The sequence below is a fragment of the Leptopilina heterotoma genome, unplaced genomic scaffold (genome assembly GCF_015476425.1).
Source record: "Leptopilina heterotoma isolate Lh14 unplaced genomic scaffold, ASM1547642v1 Lhet_340, whole genome shotgun sequence".
NCBI lineage: Eukaryota > Metazoa > Arthropoda > Insecta > Hymenoptera > Figitidae > Leptopilina > Leptopilina heterotoma.
Window position 1 is genome coordinate 157,677 of NW_025111028.1, and position 18,623 is coordinate 176,299.

At 18.8% G+C, this 18,623-nt stretch overlaps 1 protein-coding gene across 2 annotated transcripts in view; it reads left to right on the forward strand.

Annotated features, from left to right (window-relative positions):
- Positions 1-18,623, forward strand: part of LOC122505104 (ankyrin repeat and death domain-containing protein 1A-like) — a 78,627-nt gene that overhangs the window by 26,853 nt on the left and 33,151 nt on the right. For both annotated transcript variants that reach the window (XM_043616556.1, XM_043616557.1), the window contains exons 2-3: positions 12,742-12,974; positions 15,938-16,041. In XM_043616556.1, coding sequence (XP_043472491.1) covers positions 12,839-12,974; positions 15,938-16,041 — 240 coding nt within the window. In that variant the 5' untranslated portion in view covers positions 12,742-12,838. The remainder of the gene's footprint in view (positions 1-12,741; positions 12,975-15,937; positions 16,042-18,623) is intronic.

Here is an 18,623-nt window from a genome sequence, read left to right on the forward strand (position 1 = left end):
TTTAAAAAAAAAAAATTTTTTTGACCCAAAAAAATCAAAATTAAAAATAAATTTTAATTTTTTGGAAAAAAGGTCCCATTTTTTTTTTTTTTTTTTTTTTTAAACGAAAGCTGAGGTTTTTTCCTAAAAGGACATATAAATGAAAAAGTGGGACAAGAATGTTTAAACATTGAAAAAATGAATTTTCTCGTAAACAGAGCTAAAAACCGGGTTTAGAGAGTAGAAACCTCTGTTTTTCAATGTTTAAACATTCTTGTCCCACTTTTTCATTTATATGTCCTTTTAGGAAAAAACCTCAGCTTTCGTTTAAAAAAAAAAAAAAAAAAAAAAATGGGACCTTTTTTCCAAAAAATTAAAATTTATTTTTAATTTTGATTTTTTTGGGTCAAAAAAATTTTTTTTTTTTAAATGCTTATTTTCAATCGAAAGAGCATGAAAAAACCTTTCCAAAATGTACCTTGCCAAATTTTTATGTTTAATAGTTTAAGAGTAAAAAATTATCGAAATAAGCATTACACCGTAAGACACCTGGATCACTTGACATGGAATGCCTCATATATATATATCAAAATCAAAGTTCGTACATATTTTTAAATTTTTAATTTAAAATTATTTAAATAAATGATCGACGGTGAATAAAAATAAAAAATTGTCAGTTTAATAATAAATTTATGTAAGTAGAGTATAAAAATGAAAATTTTCTGAAAAAGCAAAAACTAAGTAACAAGAGATGGCAAATTGAGTATATATTTTTATTTGACAAGCTTGTTTATATATATATACCTAGCATTCCAATTTCAACCCCTTAATACCATTTTCAGGGCACGTTTCAAAGAAATATATCTTTTTCACAAAAAAAAAAAAAGAAAAGAAAAAAAAGATAAATTATGTAAACGTGAAGGAAGGATCTGCTATAAAAACAAAAGACAGGCATTTTCTATAAAAAAAAACGCTCTCTTCATCTTTTTTTAAGAAGGTGCAGAAAAATGAGAGAGAGGGAGAGATCTTTACCCTAAAAACGTCTCTAGATGATTCTCACGAAATGTGTTACTTAGGAATTTCGGTTTTTTAATTTATTATTTAATATTATTTATTACAACTATTTAATATTATAATTATAAATTTACTATTATAAATTTTTCTAAAAATCAATTACTTTTTATAAAGAAATTTTTTTCAATTTTTGGAAGATGATGGAAAAATTAAAAAAGAAATTTTTTTAATTTTTAATTTTTTTTAATTTTTCCATCATCTTTCAAAAATTGAAAAAAATTTCTTTATAATTATATTATAATATTATTTTAAAAGGTGGAAGAAGTTAACAATTTATTATTATTATTATTATTATTATTATTATTATTATTATTATTATTATTATTTGTTATTTCTGTTATTTTTACCGTATAACTCTTAAAAATAAAAAAAATTATTATTTGTTACTATTATTCATTTTTGATATCAGTGTAAATTTTTTTTTCAATCCATTGATTTATATGTATGTAAACATAAATTTATAAAAATTTGAGAAGAAAAATATTTCATATATTTTCAATCCGTTGATTATAAACGCTGCGTGAACTTCACCTATAGATAGGTAAATAAATTGAAATGTTTTAATTGTAATGTTTTTATATATTTCGTTCAAATTTAAATTTCATTGCAAAAATATTTTTTTGCCAATTAAAAAAAACAAATTTTAACATTTTTAGCGAAATAAATTTTTCATTTTATTACAGTAAGTACACTTGTTAAAAATATTAAAATAGAAAAAAAAATTTTGTTGAATATAAAAGCTCGAAACTTTGTAGGGAAAAAATGTTTGGAACAATTCAAATGAACGGAATTTTTTTTACTTTTGTATATAAATATTTTTAAAAGTTGCTGACTGCAATAAAAAAATATGGGTTGATATTAAATATCTAGAAACTTTATAACTAAATTTTTCTATATTGTTAAATAAATTAATTAAAATTCTATAGTATTGTTATACAATATTGTTATATATCGAAATTTTAAACTAAAGAAAAAATAGACCAAACTTCGGGGACATTTATTAAATAAATTCCGTTTTGCGAAATTTTTTTCAAATTTTAATTATTTTTTTTCTTTGGGAATTAAAATTTTTCTGAAAATTAATTATTTTTAATAAATTTTAAATTGCAGTAGAAATTTATGGTTTATAATTTATTTTCCTTATTTATCGAGTCTTTTTTATTTCAAAATACAATTTTAATCTCGAAATTTAAATTATAAATACCTAAAAAATTTTTTTTTTAAATTCTTGAAAAAATTTCATCAATTTTGTTCTCAAAATTTTGTGGAATTAAAATTTTAGTAAAAAGAAGCGAATAATAAATTATAAAAAGTAAAATTTAAATTTATTTATTCTTCGACTCTTTTTTTCAATTAATTTGCAATTTTCATATTTAAGATAATAGAAGAATAAACTCATTTAAATTATTCAAAAAATGTGATTTTTTAATTTAATAAAAAATTAATTTCAATAAAAAAAAATGAACTGATAAGAAAAATAAATTGAATTAAAATTATTTCTTGGAGCAAAAAATTATTTTTTAGATAAAAATATATTATTATATTAAATAATAATATATTAAAATCTAGAATTATTAATAATTTTTTAATATTAATAATTTGTCATTTTCATAATTAATTTCTCGTCAATAATAATAATTATTCTGGTCAATAATACGAAAATATAAAAAAACTTTCTAAATTTGAATAAGTAGTTCAATTTCTCCAATATTGACATCACAAATTAATCCATGAATTAGATAAAATTTTCCATATATTGATTTGCTCCATATATGATTTATACTATTTATAATTTTATTTTAATTCAAACATCAACTGTCAATCGTAATCCCTCTGATTTATATATTCCCGCTTTCGAGAACGTAAAACGCAATAATAATTGAAATACCTCTAAAATTTATTTATTTATTTATTTTTTTTATAGAAACAGAAATATCAAATTTGAGTTATGAAATATTTTATGAAAACTTCAAAAGGAGAGAAATCTTTTTATATTAAAAATTACTCATGTGTGTATACTGTGGAAATAAAATGCAAAATTCCAACCCTCAAATTTTTCCCTATATACATTATATATCTACAGACAGCACAGGAAAAAGTTAAGGATTAGGTTTTTGCATTTTTGCCTTTAGGGGGTTACACAGTAATTTTTTGATGAAAATTTCTCTCGGTTGCAATATATATATATATATATCCCTATATTTATATATTCTGTCAATCTCTTTAAAATAAAAAAAAAATAAAAACACACTCATCATTTTCAGCTGAATATGTAGGTAAAACGTCTATTGTTTCTCTATAATTGAAAACTATATTTGTTCAAATTTTAATTAAACCGAATCGATAATTTGACTTTTCGAGATTGTATTTTAATTTATTTAATTAAAATTTATTTTACATCCATTTTCTTGATATTGATTTTAGCAAATTTTTAAAACGAGTAACAATGTTTTAAATCATATTCTTTAAACTATTTTCAATTTTTAATTATCGGTGAATTTTATTTAACTAAAATTTTTTCACTAATTTTTTTTTTTTAACTATATTCAATTTTTAATTAACACAGTTTTTCTGCAAATATCAAATTGAGACAAAAAACGAATCAAAAGCGTTGGGAAGCAACGTTTTGATTCGTTTTTTATCTCAATTTGATATTTGCAGAAAAAATTTACTAATTAATTAAATTTCAATGAATTAAAAATTTGTAATTAATAATTTTAAGGGCATTTGAACCATTATGCCGTCACAATGTGTGCAAAGCATGAGTTTTAAAATTGTGACGTCATAATGGTTCAAATGCCCTTAAATAATAATATATTTTCCCATCAATTTATTTTTAGTGTTTTCAATTTTTAATCATCAAACAATTTTGACTCATAATTTTTACACTAATTTATTTTTAACTAATTTTTTAATTATTTAACTTTTAACTAATAATAATATTAATTTTTTTCACCAATTTATTTTTAAGGGCATTTGAACCATGATGACGTCACAGCCTTAAAACACATGCTTTGCAGAACCTATGACGTCATAATGGTTCAAATGCCCTTAAACTATTTCCAATTTTTAATTATCAGTCAATTTTATTATTTTCATTAATATATTTCTTCACCAATTTATTTTTAAAGTATTCTTAATTTTTAATTATCAATCAATTTTGATTGATTTTTCTTTCTATCAAATTATTTTTAAACTATCTTCAATTTTTAATCATCAAAACAATTTTGACTCATAATTTTCCCATTTATTTATTTTTTAAACTATTCGTATTTATTAATTATCTCTTTAAAAAAAAATTGGCGGAGAAAAACTATTTTTCTTTTTTGATTACAGCGTGGTCACATGTCAGTAAAGTCAGGGAAATGTCAGTAAAACAAAATTTTTGTCAGTGAAATCAGGGAAATGTCTGGAAAAAATATTCGTTGTTAGGGAAATTTAGAAAATTGAGATTTTTTCGACATATTTTCAAAAATTGCGACTTTTTCAACTTTTCTTACAAAATATTGAAAAAGTATAAAAAAAAATAAATAAATTTTTTTTTCTTAACATAAAATTTTTTTTCCTAATAAAACATTGCAAGAAAATATTATATTTTTTTAGTATTACCTAAATTTAATTCATTTCGATGTTTATAATGCAAAAAAATAACTGTAAAAACAAATCTTTTAAAAATTATTTTTGAATCATTTTTCTATTTAAATTTTTGAAAATATACAATTAAAAAGATTTTGAATAATTGAAATTTTGTAAAATTTAATTGAAAATAGTTAATTTTTTTTAAGTATTTTGTTAGAAATTTTGAAAATCAACTTTTGAAGAATTTTAATTGCAAAATTTTCAAAATAATTGAATTATCAAAAATTTTAGTGCAAAATATTTAAACGTAAATTTAAAAATGAAAATTAGCTTCTAATTTTTTAAAATTTATTATTATCAATACTTTCAATTACATATATGTTTTCGAAAATTCAAATAATTTCAGAACAACAATAACATTTTAGAATTATTTTTAATATTTTGGAGAGCAAAAATCATATATTCAAAATTTTTAATTAAAATTCATCAAAAAAATAATTAGTTTTTTTAAATAATACAAAAACTCTTTTTTCAATTGTTTTCGAAAAATTAAAATATTTTCAAAAACTACTTAATTCTTAGAATTTTTTAAGATTTTGCTTCGAATAAAGCAAATAAAAATCTATTTTTTTCGACTTATTGAAATTTCGGAGAAATCATGATGATCATATTTACAATTAAAATTCTTGAAAAATTTGATTATTTTTATTTATTGAAAATATTATACCTTAATAAATTAAAAAAAAACACGGTCGCAGATCAATTATTATAAAAAATTGAATTTTCGTATTTAAATAATTTAATTCTCGAAGAATTTTCGGAAAATTATTTAAAATAATTGATTTAGAAATGAAGTTTAGTTGAAAATTATAGAAAATAATTGAATTTAGGAAATTCAATTTAATTTCAATTTAATTTTTAGAATGATTAAATTCCAGAATAAATTTTACTCATTTTTTGTAAACTTTCATATTTTCCGGTAAAAAAAATGTTGTCAGGGAAAATAATTTTAATGTCAGTAAATTGTCAGGAAAATGTCAGAGAAATTGATAAACCGAAACTTGTGACCACCTTGAATTATCAAACAACTAAGCAATTAACTAATAATTTTAATAACTAATAATTTTTCCATCAATTCATTTTCAATAAAAAAAGTTAAATTGATATTTTTTAATAAAATACATAAATACGATTATCTTTTTTAATTTAATATTTTTTTTATTGAACTCTTCGATGGAAATTAAATTTTCTTTTCACGTTATTATAATTTTAAAGCTGCAGTTGATGTAACAAAAAGCAAATAAAGTTAAATTATATTGTCTTTTCCCTTTCGTCACTAAATTTGTTAATTTTTAAATTTAAAATTTATTGTTAGTTAAAGTACTACGTTATATTTATAATTTTGCATTTATATTTAAATGGCGGTCGTTTTCAATATAAAATTTGATGAAAGTAATAATTTTTACGCCATTTTATCGCTGAAGCGGAGGACGTGAATGTTAATAAATTTATATACCATAAAGCGATGACAGAATAGATCAAGGAACTTTTGGTGTTGAGTGGAATTCATAATGTAAATCTAGTGTACAGAATATACACAAGCCTTCGACCCAGAGAGAACCTATGTGTTATATCGCCTTACTCTCCTGGGTTGCGTCACGTATAAAACATGACTCCCACGTGCAACAGTAGCTAATTTTTATAAATTTAAATTGATTATAAATTGCAGTTTTTGTTTCGCTATTTTTGATTTCTCTGCGACTATAAATGTATGGAATTTAAATTCAAAATATAATAAATTTCATAAAACGAAAAATAATAATAAAATAAAATAATTAAATTAATAAATTTCATAAAACGAAAAATAATAATAAAATAAAATAATTAAATTAATAAATTTCATTAAACGAAAAATAATAATAAAATAAATAATAAAAATAATAAATTTCATGAAACAAAAAATAATAATAAAGTAAATAATAAAAATAATAAATGTAATAAAATAAATATAAGGTGAAGTTCACAACGTTTTTAATCAACGATTTAGAAACTGAAAAAAAATTTTTTTTTTCAAATTTTTATCGACAACAATTTTTTACAGTATTTTTTTGTCAACGAATTAAAAAATAAAAATTTTTATACAAAAAATAAATGTTCTTATGGAGTAAAAAATATTATTTTCCGATCACTGACTATAAACGTTGTGAACAGCACCTACATAAAATGAATGTAACGAAAGAAAACATAAAATTAATAAAGTAAAAAAGAAATAATAGAAAAAAGTAATAGAAAAAGAAATAATATAATAATAGACGTAAATAGAAGAAGAAGAAATAATAGAAAAAATAATATATTAAAGAATGAATATAACAAAATTAAAAAATAATAAATATAATAAAATAGAAAATAAATATTAATATTAGAATTAAAAAATTTTATGTCAAAGAAAACACATAAATTTTATGAATTATGAAATGAAAAAACCGTAATGAAAGTTTTTTTAAAATAAAAAATTCTTTTTTCTTCTTTTAGTCTTAATTGAGAATTTAATGGGATTTATAGTGCGCTCCTAATAGAATAAAAAAAATGATAATAGCAAAGGATATTTTTTAATAATAAATAAAATTTTATCTATAAATATAGAAAGAAATTCTGTTATTGACATTTCATTAAAAATTGACGTTTCTTATTTACTATTGTAAATCTTTTATTTTTTTATTTTGGAGAAAAAACAATCGTATAAAAAGGAAATTTTGGCTTCAAATTTGAAAACGTATTTAATTTGTAAAATTGTAAATTTGTAAAAGTAATTTTGTAAAATTGTAAATTTGTAAAAGTATAATAATATTTAAATGTTTATTTAAAAAAAAATTAATACTTTTTTTAAATTATTAAATTTTCGAATAATTTTATTCGAAAATTCTAAAAAAATAATTAACTTTTGAAAAAATTGCACTTTTAATTTTTAGAAATAATTAAATTTCAATATGTTTTACATTGAAATTATTTGAAATTTTAATTAAAATAAATAGCAATAAAATCCAAAGTAATAAATTTTATAAATTTTATAAATTTTTATAAATTTTATAAATTTTTATAAATTTTATAAATTTCATAAATTTTTATAAATTTTATAAAACAAAAAATAATAATAAAATAATAAAAATAATAAATGTAATAAAATAAAAATAATAAAATAGAAACAAGTCAGTCAAGAAATTGCAATTTTTAGTTAATTAAGATTTAGAGAATTAAGTAACAGAAAACTTACAGTCATTTAAGAAGTTAATAACGATCATTAAAATAGAAAATTTAACAAACGTTTGATGTCGTCCTTTTAACTACTCTCCCAATTTAATCGTCATTTTACTTTGAAAAAGTAATAATGTCAAGTTTCTCAGAAGGTTTAATATAAGTCGATTCAAAAAGGGAATTTAAATGTTTCTTCATAGTTATGGTTTTGAAGGGACTTTTTGCATTTCAAAGTCTTTTTAGTCTAATAAACCGTCTCTCTCTCTATCTCTCTCTCTCACTCTCTTTCCTTTAAGCGATTTCTCTTTGGCAAAAACAAACGCAAAAGTTTATTTTCAAGCAACTTGATTAAGTTTCTTCGTGGCATTGGTTACATCGTGGAACAAGTAATGTGCTCCATTTGTCGATGTTAATGACATTATAACTGATTGCCTCGTGTCGTGTTTCTTTCCTCTCTGTAATTTACAATTAATTCCAAATATCGAACAATTTTTTAATTACAACAAAGTTGCTAGAAAAAATTAATTTTTATTTTCCCTGATTTTCAGACAAAATTTTCCCTTTTTCCCTGACTAAAGAATATTCTGATTTACTCTATAAAAATGATTAGATAACTCGAAAAAAAAATGTTCTATATTACAATTATTTACGAATTTCTCTAATTGATAAATTATTCGAAAACATATCAATAATTTTATTTAAAATAAATATTTAATCATTACTATTTTTCCGTAAGAATTAAAATTCTTCGAAACATTTAAAATCAAAACTTTTTAAAATTCAATAATTTATAATAATTAAAATTTCCATAAAATTTTTCAAAAAAAAAAATTAAATTATTTACAAAAATTTTAATAAAATTCTTCGCAAGAATTCAAATATTTTTACAAGTACAACAATTTTTCACATCAATTCAATTATTATTATTTAAAAAAATGTAACAAAATTAGTTGTGAGAATTCAATTATTTTCATAAATAATAAAATTTTTCATTGGGATTTCAATTATTTTTAATACAATTTTAAATAAATTCCTCAAAAATGTAATTATTTTCAAAAATTTTTTGCAAGAATTTCAATTGTATTTCACAAATAATAAAATTTTTTGCTAAAAATTCAAATATTTGCAAAATCTACTAATTTAATAAAATTTCTAAAAAGAATGAAATTATTTTTAAAAAATGTAATAAAATTCGTTGCCTAGAAAAATTCAATTATTTTCATAAAAATAAAATTCCTCGGAGAAATTCAATTATTTAAAAAAAATGAAATATTACTTCGTTGCAAGAATCTAATTATTTTTATAAATAATAATATTCTTCACAGAATTTCAATTATTTTTAAAAAAATTTAATAAAAATTCGTTGCCATTTTTTTGAGAAAAATTTTATTATTTATATAAAATATTTGAAATTTTGAAAAAAATTTTTAAAAATTTTTCCACCTAATTGAATTTCCGTGAGGAATTTTATTATTTATAAAGAGAATTGAAATTTTGACGAGAAATTAAAAAATTTTTTGAACATAATTGAATTTTTGCGAAGAATTTTATATTATTTTCGTAAATAATAATATTCTTCACAGGATTTCAATTATTTTTAATACAATTTTATTTAAGTAAATTCTTTGAAAATTGAAATTAATTTTAAAAATTTTATTAAAATTCTTCAAAAGAAATAAATTAAAAATTATCAATTACTTTGAATAATTTTTGCGAAATTTCCTAGAGAATTTTCAAATCCATTTGTTAACAATTTAATTTTACGAATTTTTTATTTTTTAAAAATTCTTCAGTTATTTAAATACAAAAATAAATAATTTATTGAATAAACGAATGTTTCTTAAAATTGAATTCTCATAAAGAATTCGGAAAAAATTGTATTAAAAATAATTGAAATTCTTTGATGAGTTTTTATTTCTTTTTTATTCATAAAAATAATTGAATTATTGCGAAGAAATTTATAAAAATTTGTAAATAGTTAAATTTCTTGTGGAATTTTTATTTTATTATTTATGAAATTAATTTCATATTTGCTTAGAATTTTATTAAAAAATTTTTAAATAATTGAATTTTACAGAAGAATTTTATTATTTTTAAAGATAATGGAATTTCTTTAAAGTTTAAACATTTGTAGTAACTTCTCTAGAATTCAATTTTTTTTACTGTTTTTAACTAAAATTCTTTTATAAATCCATGATTTCTAATAATTAATTAAATTACTATTTTTTATTATACTGATTACTATTTATTTAAATATTCAACTATTTTTTTCAAATATTTCAAATATTTAACAATTTTTTTTACTTATTACTAATTACTATTTTTTTCAAAATATTTAACTACATTTTTACAGTTTTGTTTAGTGGAATCTGGAACAAAAACTTTCATCGAAATACCGTTTTTTTTATTTCTGAAAACATTCGGAATTTTCGTTCCAAATAAAAAAAAATGGTTTTAATGTGTTTTTTTTAACAACAGAATAAAGTGAACGAAGATATCAAAAACATTTTTTTTTTTATTTTATCCTTTACCTTTTTTTCAGTTTCATATTAAATTTCGTTTACTTTTGCATTTGTATATTTATTTTGAATAAAATTAAAAATTTTGTATTTCTTTCTTTGTTTAGTACTTTTGTTTTTCATTTATTCATTGAAAATTTAAATGTTTAACATACGTATAAAAGCTTGCGTATTTGTGTATGAGTGAGTAAATATACGTTCCAGATAGAAACTCGAGAGAATTTAAATCGATGCAATCGTTTATATATCTTTATTGAAAAAAAAGTCGGTCTTTTTTTCACAATTTTTTTTTCTGTTCGAATGAAGGCAGCAGACGGTATTGATAATCTTCTTGAATAAAAAAAATAATAAAAAAAAAAATGTAGAATTGACTGTATGACTATAACTGTTGCGTTACTTTTATTTTATTCTCTTCTGATAAAGACAATTTTTCGAGTGTGGCACTATATTGAAAAAGATTTGAGTGCTCTGTATATATTTAATAAAGTTATTGTAAAATATGAACAATTATATGCTGTTGAAAAATATTCACGAAGATAATAATATTTCTTTTTATTTAATAAAACTTTATTCTTTTTTTTTAAATTTTTTATTCTTTATTTGAAACAAAAAATTATGTTTTCTACAAATTTTTTTTAAAGAATTAAAAAAATAACTAAAATATTTGCAAAATGAAACAAGAAAAGGTATATTTTTTTATTGAATGTCAATAACAAATTCTTTTTCTTTATAAATAAACTAGCATAACTATAATTAAATTTTAAAGCCCGTTTTAGTTACAAAAATTTTTATTTTTAAATTCAATGAAAATTTATTATTTTTTGAAAAAAATATCATTTTTCCAAATCGAAATATACAATTCTTCTAAAATAGATTACATTTCATAACAATTTTTAAAAGAATAAAAATTAAATTAAATTCTTTCAAATATTTCATTGAAATTTGACAATTTAATTGTTTCAATTTTTAAAACTATTTTTTTTTGTCTAAACTTCTGTTGTGACAAGAATTTTATTATTTATTTTATACAATACAAATAATTGAATTTTTTCTAAGAATTTTATTATTTTTATAGAAATAATTTAATTCACTTGAGAAAATTTTTAAGCATTGTATTAAAAATAGTTGAATTCTTATATAAAAAAAAGTTTATTAACATTTTTAAAAATAATTGAATTTGTAAAAAGAATTTTAATATTTATACACAAATAATTGAATTTGTGGCAAGAAATTTATTATTTATGTGAAAATAATTGAATTCTTGAAAAGAATTAAAAAATATTATTCGTTTTTCAGAGTAATTGAATTATTTCGAAGAGTTTTATTTTTGAAAGTAATTGAATTCTTTTGAGAAATTAAATAAAAATTTTTTTTTAAATAATTGAATTTTTAAAAGGAAAAATTGATAATTGAAAATTATGAAAAATTTTGTATAATTTACATAATTATTATAAATTGAACATCTCGAAACATTTGATAGCATAAATAATAAATATTTAATGTAAATAAATGAAATAAAATTGAAGTTAATAATATTATTATTAATAATAATTAATATCTGTTCAATATAAATATTTATATTTCTGATTAAATGCAATTGTCAAGCAACAATATTTAATTAAAGTAATACACGAAAGTATTTTTAGTTTTCATTATTATATTTATTATTAGTTTCAGTTCAATGAAAATAGATAATTGAATAACGATTTTCATAATTATACAACATAATAATTATGCAAGCTTGCAGTAGCAAGAAAAGTGTTTTATTGTATTATATAAACTTACGCATAACGAGCTTTAAAATCTGATCGATTTTCCTGAAAATTACCTGACAGTTGTATTTTCTCTATTATGTTTGTATTTATTATGTTTTTTTATTATTATTTTTTTTTTATTATGTTTGTATTTTTTTTTATTTTTTTTTTATTATGTTTGTATTTTCTCTATTATTATTTTCTCTATTACTGTTTATTAAAATAAATCCACTACTTTATTTATTTTTATATTTTATGAAAAAAAAACAGAAAAAAATTTTTTTTTATTTATTTTTATTTTTTAATAATATTCCTGCATTGACTGAATTGACATATTTTGAATAATTGATAATTGTTAATTTTTAAATTGATAATTTTTTTTATTTTTTTTTTATTTTTTAATTAAAATTCTTAAATTGACTGAATTAACAATTTCAGTGAAAATTATTATTTCCATATTTTGGTATTTAAAATAATGAATAAAATATTGATGGATGAAAAGTTAATAATCCCTTATAAAAATTATTATAATTATTAATTTCACATAAATTTAAAACAAATAATTTTTCCTTTTTTGTTTTCAGGTAAAAAATATGCAGAAGTTCCCAAAGAAAGAATTCCAAAAAAGATAATGTAATTTCCATAATTTTCTTCTCTCCTCTTCTCTCCTTCTAATTCTTTATGATAAATTTTTCGAGAAAAAGAAGAAAAATGAGTTTAAAAAAATTAACGAAATTAAGAAAAAATAAAGTCCCTCCTGCATTAAATATCAGGGAATCCATTGAGGACGAAGAACTGAAACTCAAGACTGATAGAAGTAAGTAAATAATTTATTGTCAAAAATCTTGTCTCTCATCTTTTGTAATATATAAATTTAACTGACCCGACAAAACGTTGCTCTTGTTTCGTATCAAAATTTATTTTTACTCCAAATCAATTTCAATATCTCCCCACAAACTTGTCAGGAGTTATAATTCAATTGTGATATAAAACTATGTTCGAAATTTATTTTTATTTTCAATTCTTTCTCAATATTGTATAATCAATCTTTGAGACCGATTGCTTCTGATAATTTCAAGACTGATTGCTCTTTGATAATAGAAAAATTGTAATTATGTGAATTAATTTTTTTTTTGGAAATTTGTTTTCTTATAAATATAAAAAGAAATAAAGTATAAAGTAAAGTATATAAAATGAAAATAAAATGATGAAATAGAATATTTTTTTAGATAAATATTTAAATACCTACTTATTTTTTAACAGGAATTAAAATATTTTAAATTATTTCAAAGTAAAACAGTTTTGAAATTTAACTATTTTTAAAAATTAAAACTTGAGGCTAAAAATTAAATCTTCCAAAGTTCAATAATTTTGTTATTGAAATTTTCCGAAAAAATTATTCAAAACTTTAGTTATTTCAAAATTTTAATTATTTCACAATGGAAATTTTAATAGTACAGTTTTACAATAATTAAAATTTTCAAAGATTTCAATTTAGAAATCTTTTAAAATTTAATGATTTCCAAAAATTCACAGTAATGTATCGCTTCTAGTATTTAATTATTATCTAAAATTTAAACTGAAATTTAATTTTAAATCAATTTTTATTTGAATATTCTAAGAGAATTCAATTCTTTAAAAACAAAAAAAAAATAATTGAATAATTGAATGTTTCTTAGAATTAAATTCACATAAAAAACTCCATTAAAATCTTCAAAAATAATTGAATTCCTGAGAAAAATTTTACTATTTATAAACATAATTGAATTCTTGCAAAGAATTTCATTCAGAATTTTTTAAATAATTGAATTCTCTTGAAAAATTTTATTATTTAGAAAAATAATTGAATTCTTTAAATACAAAAATGATTGATTCATTGAATAATTGAATTCACTTAAATAATTTTATCAAAATTTTGAAAAATAATTGAATACTTGCAAAGAGTTTTTACAAACTTTTTTTTTGAAATAATTGAATTCTCGTGAAAAATTTTATTATTTAACAAAATAATTAAATTCTTCAAATTCAAAAATATATAATTTATTGAATAATTAAATGTTTCTTAGAATTGAACTCAAAAAAGAATTTTATCAAAATTTTTAAAAATAATATTGAATTCCTGAGAAAAATTTTATTATTTATATAAATAATTCAATTCTTGTGAAGCATTTCATTCAGAATTTTTTAAATAATTGAATTCTCGTGAAAAATGTTATTATTTAGAAAAATAATTGAATCCTTTAAATACAAAAATTATTGATTTATTGAATAATTGAATGTTTCTTAGAATTGAATTTAATTAAATAATTTTATCAAAATTTAGAAAAATAATTGAATTCTTGCGAAGAATTTTATACATTTTTTTTAAATTATTGAATTCTCGTGAAAAATTTTATTATTTAGAAAAATAATTGAATTCTTTAAATTCAAAAATATATAATTTATTGAATACTTTGAGTTTTTCTTAAAATTGAATTTTCAAAAAGAATTCTACCAAAAAATTTCTAAATAATTGAATTATTTAATACTTAATTATAAAAATAATTGAATTCTTGCATCGAATTTAAAAAATTTTTTTAAAATAATTGAATTTCTAAAAATAATTTTATTGTTTCTGAAAAGAATTGATTCCCTGTAAAAAAAATATTATTATTTATGAAATTGAATTCTTGTGAAATTTGTATTATTTATGAAAATAATTAATTTTTGCATAGAATTTTAATAAAAGTTTTTTAAATAATTGAATTCTTTTGGCACATTTTATTGAAACAGTAGATATTAAAAATTATTGTATTAGGGAAAATTTGTGAAAATAATGGAATTCCTGTGAAGAATTTTATTACTTTTAAAAATAATTGAATTTTTGCAACGAATTTTATCAAATTTTTAAAAAATAATTTAATTATTTATTAATAATTGAATATTTCTTTAATTATCCTTCACAAAAATTGAACTGTTCTAGTTATTATACTTCAAGGGAACATTTAACAATAGTTCTTATTCATTACTGTATACATTCACTCTTATGTTTTCAACTATACGCCGAATTTTAATTTTATTATACATTATTTAATTACATTTTAATATTAAACATTAGGTACACAAACTTCTCCTCTGAAAACAACTATTTATAAAGAAAATGGACACAGAGGATTAATTCAATCTATTTTGTAAAGTCGATTAAATTTGCTCCATATTCTGCGACAGCTGGGAAAAGAGGAAATATAAACACATATATATGTAGAATACGAATTGTCATGGGAAAGAATTAATATATCAAATAATAATACCTACTCTGCAACAATATTAATTTCACTTTATTACTGAAATTTTAAATTAAAAATTTTAAACCATTGGTAAATTTTATTTCAAAGACTTTTAACGCAAATTTTTTTTTTTATTTTTACCGCTTTTATAAAATAAAAAAGTATAAAACGAAAATTCATTTCTATTTTGCAGGTGAAATTTGAAATTTTGTCCCAAATTTAATCAAAAAGAATTTTTCACTGGAAATTAATTAAATTAAATTTAAAAAAATATAAATTTTCATTGAAATTATTCTTGAAATTATTAGAGATGGGAAAAAAAAACTATAACATTATTTTCTCTGCAGAATATAATAGACTTTTTTACGGATTCGTTACTTCTTTATAGAGAATATAATTATTGATACATATATTCTTTCTTTCTTTTTTTTTTGTTGAAATAGAATAATGGTTTTTAGTAAATCCATATAACCATGACAATAGTATTGAACGGGGATTAATATTCTTTTTCCAGAATTAAAAAATGAATATCTACTATATGAGGCTGTGATAAAAAATGAAGCGGACTCCGTTCGCAAAGTGCTCAAAGAGACTGTCGACGTAGATACCAGAAACAATGTAAGTCACAATCCTTTTACATATTCCACTTTTTGCGGGTCGCATGCATAATCACTCACAATTTGCTGTGTTTAAGTGATGAAGTCTCAACTCTTAACAGAGCTTTAAAAAATTCCCTAACTCATCAATATTCCCACACTTGTACTTCTCATTAAAAAAAAAAAAAAAAAAAAAAAATTCATGGTTACATCAAAATTTTTTCATCATCTTTATATCATTACGCATCTGTAATTTTATTATTTTAATTATTTCCTACTCAACCAACCATGATATTTTTTAAAAATAAAAATTAAAAAAAAAATTAAATTAAAAAAAAATTTTTAATTATAAAGGAATTAAAAATTTAAAAAAAATTAAAAATTGGTAATTTTTATTAAGTGTTCAATTAGTATTGATATTTTTTTATCTTTTTCAGTTCACGGTTTTGATAAGGATATCAAATTGAGACAAAAAAAGAATCAAAAAAGTTGCTTCGCAACATTTTTCATTCGCTTTTTGTCTCAATTTAATATCTACAAAAAAAAATGTGATTGTCTGGAATTTTTAAAATTTTCAATCAAAATTGTTAATTGCTACTTTTATTTCGAAATTTTGTGAAATTTACTCTATCGATGAAAATTTCAGTAAAAAATAAGTAAAATTTTCAATGAACTTGGTAAAAATTCCTTCAAACATTTATAGTAAAATTTACTAATTACTATTAATATTTACTATGTCCAGAAATTTACAATATTCCAAAACAATTTTTTTTTCATAAAAATTAGAAAAATTTACTCTTTGAAAATAGTAAAATTTATTATAAAAATAAGAATTTTTAATAACTAATATATACCATGATCGAGGAAAATTTGAATAATTTTTATACCAAAACTTAACGTTAAAAATAAATTCAGTGATATGCCACACAAAAATTTAATTTTGTATTTCCCTATCTTTTTCCTGATTTTAAGATAAAATTTTTACTTTTTCCCTGATTCACTGTAAAGATGATTAACTACTCAAAAAAATGTTCTAATTTATTTATTTGCGAATTTTTTTTTTAATTTTTATTATTTTTAAAAATAATTGATTTTTTGCGAAGAATTTTATTCAAATTTTTTTAAATAATTGAATTCTCGTGAAAAATGTTATTGTATAGAAAAATAATTAAATTTTTTGAATATGAAAGTAAATAATTTATTGAATAATTGAATCTTAGAATTGAATTCACTTAAGTAATTTTATCAAAATTTTGAAAAATAATTGGATTCTTGCGAAGAATTTTATTCAAATTTGTTTAAATAATTAAATTCTTGTGAAGAATTTTATAAATTCTTATAAAAAATGTTATTATTTGGAAAAATAATTTAATTCTTTAAATACGAAAAATTAATAATTTATTCAATAATTGAATGCTTCTTAGAATTGAATTTACATAAAGTATTTTATCAAAATTTTATAAAATAACTGTATTCATAAACAATTTTTATTATTTTTAAAAATAATTGATTCTTTGTGAAGAATTTTATTCAAATTTTTTTAAATAATTGAATTCTCGTGAAAAATATTATTGTATAGAAAGATAATTAAATTTTTTAAATATAAAAGTAAATAATTTATCGAATAATTGAATGTTTCTTAGAATTGAATTCACTGAAATAATTTTATCAAAATTTTGAAATTTTTTGAAATTTTATCAACGAATTTTTAAATAATTGAATTCTTTTGACGAATTTTAATAAAATTTTTTAAGAATAATTACGATGAGATTTATTAGTTATGGAAATAATTAAATTCATGAAAAGATTATTATTATTATTTATAAAAATAATTGAATTATTGGCAAAGAAAGTTGTAAAAAATTTGTAAATAATTTAATCCCTGAGAAAATTTTTATTTTTTATAGAAATAATTGAATTTTTTCAAGAAATTCAGATAAAATTGTATTAAAAATAATTGAAATTCTGCGATGAGTTTTATTATTTATGAAAATACTTGAATCCCTGTAAAAAAAATTTATTACTAAATGAAAGTAATTGAATTATTGCGAAGAAATTTATAAAATTTTTATAAATAATCGAATTCCTGGGAAATTTTTATTATTTATGAAAATAATAAAATTAAATGTTTACTTAGAATTTTATTTAAGTTTTGTTTAAATATATTTTCGTTAATGGTATTAATACCTATAGTAGATATTGAAAATTTGAAATAGTTGAAGAATTTTATGAAAATTTTTGAAAAAGAAAAATGATTTTTGGAGAAGAATTTTATTATTTATTTAAAGATAATTGAAATTTTGACGAGAATCCCCTGACATTTTTCTGATTTCAGTTTGTAAATAGTAAAAGTTACTATAAATTTATTGTTACATTTTATAAAAAAATTTCCAAGTTCAAAAACTGTGAAATATAATATAAAAAGTTTTTTATTACTTTTATTAATTTTATTTTTTAAATAAATTTTATTAATTTAAAAATCGAAAAAATAGAAAAAAGTGGAAAAATGAAAATCAGGTATAAAAGTGAATTATAACCGTGATTCCTGCTTTTTATACCCACACTATAAATTTATTTATAATTTATTTACTTATTTATTTACAT